This window comes from Perna viridis, chromosome 3 (genome assembly GCF_037379345.1).
Source record: "Perna viridis isolate PV_CMFRI_1.1 ecotype Kerala chromosome 3, ASM3737934v1, whole genome shotgun sequence".
Classification (NCBI taxonomy): Eukaryota; Metazoa; Mollusca; class Bivalvia; order Mytilida; family Mytilidae; genus Perna; species Perna viridis.
The window spans coordinates 53,524,375-53,533,865 of NC_142447.1; the positions used below are offsets into that span (position 1 = coordinate 53,524,375).

A 9,491-nucleotide genomic window follows, 5' to 3' on the forward strand; every position below is an offset into this window, starting at 1 on the left:
TATTAAATCATCTAGATTTTGAAAATCTTCTGTTCATCAAGGAAAATTATTTTCTTATGCTGAAATTTGTTTTATTTGAGTGTAATTACAGTGTAGGATAAATACTTTGTAAATTTACTTTGAATGTAAATGTACATTAACTTTTGACAGGTTTAAAAATTTGGGAAGAAGGTGAAATGGAACAAAATTTGTAAATGTGTGTTAGGTTGGAGTAGTAGTATGGGTTGACATTCAGTTAATACATATTAGGGTGGGGAATGCAAATGTATGATCACAGTTTTATTTTACATCATGTAATCTTTGAAATTTTGTTCATGCTACAATTTCTCAATAATAAAAAAACCTCCATTGCAAACAGAACCTTGATTTGACTTTATATTTTGAAAGTTGAAATTTTCATTGTACTTTTCTCACCAACTACTCATCACAGTGGCTTGAAATTTTAACACATTTTTCCTGTAGGTATGCCATATGGTGGGATACATTTTCATAAAAATTGGACAACAACTTTTGTTTACCAAGGTTTATTTTTTCTTAAATTTTGATTGAAAGCAATGGCACAAATTTATTGTTAATTCCTATATAGTCAAAAAAAATTTCTATTTTCTCAGCTCTTTTATTTGTGTCTGGAAAGGTTTCTTTCTAGATGAGTTGAATGCATTTCAGTAATAAAAAATTCCCCTGATATTTTTATGTGGATCACCTGTCGTTTTCTTATATTTTCCTGTACTTAAATTGATACAGTAATATGTGTTACATTTGTGTTTTAGGTACATTGCTGAGATGTTATAACAGTTGTGTTACATTTATGTTTTAGGTACATTGCTGAGATGTTATAACAGTTCGGTTATATTTATGTTTTAGGTACATTCAGGGATTTAGCCAGGATTTTCAACCCATTAGTCACTTTTGCGTAAGACTAAATCTCAATACTGTTTTTTCTTTTTGCGTCGCAGATTTATCAGCATGCATGTATATACATATACTTATAACAACTATATTATAAATAATAACATGTTTATTTCTATTTCAGCACTGGTATATAAATAACAGATAATTCATATTAATAAAAAATATATAACAACATACAGTTTCTACATTAGCAACTATTCATGAATAAAAAATGCAAAAAAATACTTTGTTACTGTGTCATACATATCATGTGTGTAAAAACCTAAAAATTATATACATCAGCTACTATTGTTGGCATGTGTCTAAGAATGTAAAGCACTGTTTACTTGATCAGTAATGCATAAACCTCCTGTCCTTAGCCATGCACCACAAAGTGAAAGCCCTCTTAAAATCAAAGGAACCCATAAATTTTGTCGTCTGAATATAGCTGAAATATTGCTGCTCGGACGTTAAACCCCAACAAACAAACAAACATAAATTTTGACTTTAATAGTCGATCACTGCGACTCTTTGTAGTAGTTGACTCATTTTTTAGACTTTTGACCTTTAGGTACGTTGTCATGTGACGACGAACTAAAATAATTCGTAATGGCGGACATAGTTGCGATTCGAACTGTGATTGAAAAATCCAAACATCTTTCCATTTTAAATACATACGATGACACTTTGAGTACTTTGAGAACATGTCACAGTGTTCAACAAACAAATCATTACCGTTATTTAATTTGTCGGGATAATTAGCCTCAACCAGGTGTTCAAGCAAGGTGTGATCAAAGGTGATGCAATCAAAACATTGGTCATGATTGTTTATTGTAAAACCCTAATTGGCTTGGGAAAGGTAATAAAGTTGTCAATTATGGGGTCATGGGAACAACAGAGGCTTTTTTACTGATATTTTTTTGGGGGTGAGTGAAATATCAAGTGACGAATCATGCACAAGAAAAATTTGCCACTTTCGAAAATCATTCGTCAATGGCGAAAATGGCGAGCGCTAGCTAAATCACTGATACATTGCTGAGATGTTATAACAGTTGTGTTGCATTTGTGTTTTAGTCACATTGCTGAGATGTTATACTGTTGTGTTACATTTGTTTTAGATACATTGCTGAGATGTTATACTGTTGTGTTACATTTATGTTTTAGGTACATTGCTGAGATGTTATACTGTTGTGTTACATTTATGTTTTAGGTACATTGCTGAGATGTTATACTGTTGGATAGTCAATACTCTACACAGAGCTGATAACTTTCTCTTAGAACATGAAACTGCAGGAGGTATGGACAGATAAGGACTAGATTAATGAAAAAAGTTTACTTTATTAATAACAATATGGCTTAAATGGTAAAATTTTTCTAAAAAAAAAAAAAAAAAAAAAAAAAAAAAAAGAACACTTTTTCAATAGAAATGGCTTTTTTTATGTGATAATTGTTTCTTTACCTTGTGTCTTGTTTCTTTACAGACTCTCAACAGAAAGGTAAAAGTAACAAGAAAAACAAGAAGAAGAAACGAACAAGAACATTGAATAGAGAGATAACTCAGGCCCAGGCGGAACAACAGCTGTTTACAGGCTATTATAAAGTAAGAAGGGGGTTTTCCTAAAAAAAATTAAAGTCATTTTATAGTAATTTATATGGATGTATAGATACATGTAACTACAATTTAATTTTACATGTAAGTTAATTGTTTTCTGTAACCTAATCATAAGTCATTTTTCATGTCTAATTCTTACAATCAAAATATACACCCAAACTTTTGCATTTCTTTCTTTCTCTTCATATATTAATCAGTCTGTTGTGTACTGATAAATGTAAATGGAGAGAAATGATTTACTTATTACATGATCACTGGAAATACAAACTGACTTGATTATGAATAATACAGATGAGTTTTGTCTTTATATTGCAAATTTTATTTTATACATTTAGGCAGTACTTGGACTAAGATCTGAGGGCAAACTTATGCAACCTAACTTTGAATTTGACAGTGAAGAAGTTAGATATTCCCACAGGTTTCAGCCATTTACTGCAGTATCTACACCACCATATATACATTATAATCAATATAGGGTAGGTAGTATTATCAGCTGTTCACATTCATTGCCATTAGGAATAATCATTGGCATTTAGTAGTAATCAATGGCATTTAGTGGTAATCATTGTCATCAACTGGTTATCATAGTAATGTACCAGTAATCATAGTTGAAGTCAAGTGTATCTATTTTATCCATAGTAAGATAATTTATTCTAGAAAAGTACCATTTAATATATTTCAGTCTGGTTACTATTGTATATATTATTGTATTTATGTTGTATATTTGTTTAAATTTTATTTGTGCTTAAGGGACCCCAACGAAAATTAGAATTATTCTACTTTGAATACCCTCTTTAAATAAAGAATTCATTAACTTACTTACTACTGCTGTCACTTGGCTTCTGACATTGTCATTTACTATTTTTCAAAACTCTTCTCCTCTGACACTACTAGACCAATTAGAACCAAACTTGATATAAATGTTCATAAGAGTATTCTGCCTAGAACTGATGTGAGAATTTTGATCTGTTAAAAACATGGCTGCTGTTACTTAAAAGAGACTATAGGTTTCAGGTATCGGTTTTTTGCATATGTCTCCATAACCATTTGGTTGAGCCAAATTTGGAGGGAGTAAATGTGTTCAGAATGATGAGGTCTGACAGTCTGTCATATTTTTGGGTATGAATGTTGAGCAATTACAATTGTTGCTTTTTTCCTACTTTTTTTCATATTACTTTAAAAGATCTTCTCCTCTGACACTACTGGACCAATTAGAAGCAAACCTATTTTGAATGTTCCTTAGGGTATTCTGCGTAGAACTGACACAGGGATTTTGATATGTCAAACAACATAACATGTGTTACTGGAAATAGGATAAAGGGGTCAGACATAAGTTTTTTGCATGTAATAATCATGCATCTCCTAAACTGTGAAGCTTAGCCAAATTCTGACATGAACAAAAGTTTCAGCAATATTAGACCTTTTGATATTATCTGGACTATAACTTGAATGGATATCTTTGATATTGAACAACAAAGGAAGGCTTTGATATTTGGGGTTATGACATGAAGTTTTTTCCAATAAGGGGCCCAAAAGGGGCTTATAAATGCATTTTTTTACAAGTAATGAGTAAATATGAATGGATTTGTTTTAAATTTTACCACAATGTGTCATTAAACATAAAGAATGTTGGAATGGAATTTTTAAGTTATGACTTGATTTGTTAAAGAATGGAGGGTCCAGGAACCAAACATTTTTTTTTTCAGTTTAGGCAATGACTTTAGTAAAATTGATTTGAAATTATAACATTAGGTGCCACACCACCAAAAGGAAGGCCTGGATTAATTTGGTGGTGGGGGTTGTGACAAACCATTTAAGAATGAGGGGCCAGAAAAGGGGCATGAAGCAAGCATATTTCTAATGTCCTGATTATAATTTAAGATCTTCTTTAAAAGTATATTGCAAGGTGCCATACAGTAAGAGGAAGACGAGGATTAATTCTGGGCTATGTTAGGGTATTAAGTACAGAACTGATGTGGGAATTATTTTATCCGTCAAGAAACATGGCCACCATTTCTAGAAATAGAGCGTGGGGGTCAGACAGAAGTTTTTCGCATTATCTCCAAAACTGTTAGGTTTAACAAAATTCTGACACGAGGTGAAAGAGTACCCCGGTAATCAAGGGAACCATGGTTATAGCGGTAATCAAAAGAATGTAATCCAGGGACAAAGACCAGACATGGAAAACAGACATACACAACAAAGAACATAAAGTAACTAAAATCATACATTCAAAATAACAAAAGCAAATGAGCAACTTGGACTCCACTAAAAACAGGGAGCATGGACCAGGTGCACAGGTAAGGTAAGCGTCCTCTGCTTTTCTAGAAACACCCGCAGAGTTGCTCATAAAAAGTCAAGTTCGGGGTAGACGAAAGAGGAAAGGAAAACAATTGCACATTGAACAAATCAGTTTTCATGGCGCAGATGGATACACTGTAAGGATCTGCGAGTTCATGATGACGACCATAAAACTTCTATAGTGATGACTTCAATGTTGTAGCAACATAACTCTGTTCCAGAAGCCTATTTGTTAGAATAAATTTGCTTAGTTTCGGCAAGCTCTGGCATAACATACGAGTTGTGATATGAACACATATGCAGGTGCTGAAGGGATGTTGCCACATATGAAAGGAAAGTTGACAAGTCTGAATGAAAAATCATCATGTTTGTCGTAAAGTTTGGTCAATAGTTTTCCTTTACCGTCGATTTCTAATTGTAGGTCAAAATATGAGGCCAACTTCACAGTGTCTGTAGTATCCTTTATCTCAAGTTCTTTGGGGTAGATGCGATGTATCAAATCCCAAAAATTAGGATTGTTTAAAGATAATACGTCATCTATATAGCGGAAATTGAGATTAAAAGATATAGCTAAATTATATTCTTTCTTTCGGATCAGATCAGCTATAAAGTCAGCCTCATACGAGTGACGGAAAAGTCAGCAAGTAGAGGAGCACGATTTGTTCCCATTGGAATGCCAACTATTTGTTGAAAAACCACGTCCAAGTGTTTAACATGATGAGATCTATCTGTGGGCCAATTTCGTTTTAATCTGTATAGCCATGTTGGAGTTATTGCCCTTTTTCAACATTTATTTGCTGTTTTTGATGTTATTTCTTTCAAAATTTTTTTTCTCTGAAACTACCTGACCAATTAGAATCAAACTTGGTCTAAATATTCCTTAGGGTATTCTGCATTGATCTGTTGTGGGGATTTTTAATCCATCATAAAACATGGCCACTGTTTTTAAAAATAGATGAAGGGGATCAGTAAGGAGTTTTCTTGTATCTATCTCCAAACCATTAGGCTTAGCCAAATTATTTCAAAGTGCCAATTTGATCCTTATCATGCCGCCCTACAAAAGTCTGCATTGGATCAAAGTTGTGGGACGACTTCTTGTTAGAGTTATTTCCCTTGAACGGTGAAGAACGACTTTTTTTTTTTAGTTTTACAGTTTTCAGCCAATGTCTTGAAAACTATGATAGATAGGAAGAAACTTTCAGTTACTAAAATGATACTTATAATAAGGCCTACAGAAGTCTGCAGGGATCAAATTGTTGGACAAGTCCTTGTTAGAGTTATATTGCCCTGAAAGGTGAAAAACGATGTTTTTAGCAGTTTTCAGCCAATATTTTGAAGAAAACTATAATAGATGGGAAGAAACTTTCAATTGATGAAATGATCCTTATGATAAGTCTAACCAAAGCCTTCTTTGAGTCAAAATTGTCTCCTTGTTGGAGATATTGCCCTTGGAAGGCAAAAATTTAACAGGTAAGTGGTTGAGAGCCTCTTGTTTGTTTTTGGTCAGATTTTTAAAATGTTTTTGATTAAATTTCAAATTTTGTGCTATATTATGTCCAAACCATGCATACATAATAAGCTGTAAGGCCCTATGCTTAAAACTAATATTGTGTCTACACTTGCCCCAAGTGCACAGAATTCGACATGCTGGGCTGTGTGAAGTTCTTATTTTTTTTAGAAATGCAGTAATAGCATGTTTGATTCTTAGAGGAGATGCAATTTCTGATAAAAATTTGGACAAAAATGTATGGTCAGTTGGGTAACAGTAAACATGCGTATTTTTTTGCCTCATAATGAAGACTTTTATTGTAAAAAGTTTCTGCAGTACAGCATTGATATTTAATTATAATTACAGGAGATGTCTGATGTAGGTAGATATGATTCAGATTCAACTACATCTAGTTTGTATAGTGCTTCCTGTAACTGTTTCTTCAAAGCAAAATCATATTTTGAAAGTCTACAAAACCCATCTGAAGAGGTATGTATCATAATATAAAGCTCTGTAAGTAAACTGATGTATATGGCCTATGTAAGACCTGGTTCACTGTAAGTGGTCTGATGACTATGGCCTGTGTGAAACCTGGTTCACTGTAAGTAGTCTGATGACTATGGCCTGTGCAAGACATTGTTCACTGTAAGTAGTCTGATGACTATGGCCTGTGTAAGACCTGGTTCACTTTATATAATCTGATGACTATGGCCTCTGTAAGACATTGTTCACTGTAAGTAGTTTGACGACCATGGCCTGTGCAAGACATTGTTCACTGTAAGTAGTCTGATGACTATGGCCTGTGTAAGACCTGGTTCACTTTATATAGTCTGATGACTATGGCCTGTGTAAGACATTGTTCACTGTAAGTAGTTTGATGACCATGGCCTGTGCAAGACATTGATCACTGTAAGTAGTCTGATGACTATGGCCTGTGTAAGACCTGGTTCACTTTATATAGTCTGATGACTATGGCCTGTGTAAGACATTGTTCACTGTAAGTAGTTTGATGACCATGGCCTGTGTAAGACATTGTTCACTGTAAGTAGTCTGACGACTGTGGCATGTGTAAGACCTGGTTCACTTTATACAGTCTGATGATTATGGCCTGTGTAAGACCTGGTTCACTTTATATAGTCTGATGACTATGGCCTATGTAAGACCTGGTTCACTTTATATAGTCTGATGACTATTGTCTGTGTAAGACAACTTCACTTTTAGTAGTCTGATGACTACGGCCTGTGTAAGACCTGGTTCATTGTCATTTTGCATATATTTAATTATCTTTAAAAAAATAAATATTTACATTTTCAATTTTTTACAAAAGCAACTCTCATCATTTAGAATGTAGTCATAGAAGTTCTAAACTTTCTATTTACAGATGCAGACACTGACCAAGATTGCCAAAACCAATTTTGTAGTAATGAAACTATTAATGGGAGGCCATAAAAAGGATTCTAAGGTATGTTATAACAATATTGCTTTTTAGGATTTAGTTTGAAGTCAATATGGAAAAGATATCCTTTGCTAAATATTTCTTTGGAATATTATATTTGATTGTCTTCACACACCATTACTGAAAAACTGTTCAGGTCTTGTTATGTACCTAGTTCAACAATAATACTGTTACAAAAATACCTATAATTTACTTTATGTATTGAAATTTTAAGTTTTAAATTAGTTAAAAGCTGAATTAATTACTACCTGTGATTTCAATCTAATTAAAATCAGATCCGTCAGTGGTTCCATTCAGTTACTGCACAACACTCTATTCTACTTTCTGTTCTGATGACCTTTCTCAACAGCCAATCAAATTTCATCTTTCATGATATTTGAAAGCATTATTCAAAGGGAAAACCCAGAAGATTCTGATAAGGTCTTCTGAACAGGAAGTAAAATGGAGTGTAGTTAGATCCTATAAGCAGTGACTAAACGGAACTATTGATGGATCTCATTTAAATTAGATTGCCATGATTTCAATTTATGATATTATTATAAAGTTTGTTTGAAACAGACAAATCAAACTTCATAGATTATAAATGTCCCTGTTGTATGACTGAGATTGAGCAGATGAAGAATGTCCAGCTATCATGCAAAAGAAGACAGTTTTAATGTACAAGTCAATGCTAATATTTGTGTTTATATTTCAGGTGCCACCAGATTTTGATTATAGTCTACACAAGTCTTTCCCTATCCTAAAGATTTAAAAAAGGAACTTTTTAATGTTTTGTATCTGTGATCTCTCCTAAAAATAAATCATTTTATAACATGAAGTTAGTTATTTGAGTTGGTTTCCACTTTTGTTAGCATACCTAGCTGAAGGCCAAATTTCAGGCCATGTGAGCTATTGCCATCACTTGGCGTCTGTTGTTGTTGTCCGTTGTCGTCAACAACAATTTTTGAAAACTCTTCTCCTCTGACACTACTTGACCAATTAGAACTAAACTTGGTATGAATGTTCCTTGGGGTATCCTGCATAGAACTGATTTGGAAATTTATGATCCGCCGAAAAACATGGCTGCGGTTACTAAAAATAGAAGATAGAGGTCAGCCAGTAGTTTTTAGCTCACCTGGCCAAAAGCCAATCGAGCTTATGCCATCACTTGGCATTCGTCGTGGACAAATTTTTAAAATCTTCTCCTCTGAAACTACTAGACTGACAGGTTTTAAACTTGGCATGATTGTTCCTTAGGGTGTTCTGCACAAAATAAGTGTTGGGATTTTTGATCCATGAAAAAATATGGCCGCCATTACTAAAAATGGAACATAGGGGTCCAAAGGCAGTTTTTTTGCAAATAACTCGAAAACTGTTGCCTTTAGCAAATTTCTTGCATAGTTATAGTGTTCAGCATTGTGAGACAGACCTATACCAAAATTTTCAAAATGATTCCTCAACTGATGTAGGAGTTACGTCCCCTGAAACAGTTTTTTCTTTTCCATTTTTTGCATGTGCAACTTTGAAAATCTTCTCAAAATCCATTGCACAGAATTCAATGAAAGTTGGCATATATGTTCCTTAGGGTATCCCACACAAAATAACCTTTGGGATTTTTTATCCTTGAAAAAAACATGGCAACCATTACTAAAAATAGAACATAGGGGTCGGAAGGCAGTTTTTTTGCAAATAACTCAAAAACCGTTGCCTTTAGCAAATTTTTGGCATGGATAATATTGTTCAGCATCATGAGATGGACCTAT

General features: G+C 33.5%; 1 protein-coding gene across 2 annotated transcripts in view; it reads left to right on the plus strand.

Annotated features, from left to right (window-relative positions):
* The window catches only part of LOC148622895 (N-alpha-acetyltransferase 35, NatC auxiliary subunit-like), a 33,215-nt gene extending 24,649 nt beyond the window's left edge, over positions 1-8,566 (plus strand). For both annotated transcript variants that reach the window (XM_088573192.1, XM_088573193.1), the window contains 6 exons: positions 2,102-2,187; positions 2,373-2,491; positions 2,839-2,979; positions 6,660-6,782; positions 7,675-7,755; positions 8,444-8,566. In XM_088573192.1, coding sequence (XP_088429318.1) covers positions 2,102-2,187; positions 2,373-2,491; positions 2,839-2,979; positions 6,660-6,782; positions 7,675-7,755; positions 8,444-8,500 — 607 coding nt within the window. In that variant the 3' untranslated portion in view covers positions 8,501-8,566. The remainder of the gene's footprint in view (positions 1-2,101; positions 2,188-2,372; positions 2,492-2,838; positions 2,980-6,659; positions 6,783-7,674; positions 7,756-8,443) is intronic.
* The last annotated feature ends 925 nt before the right edge of the window (positions 8,567-9,491 follow it).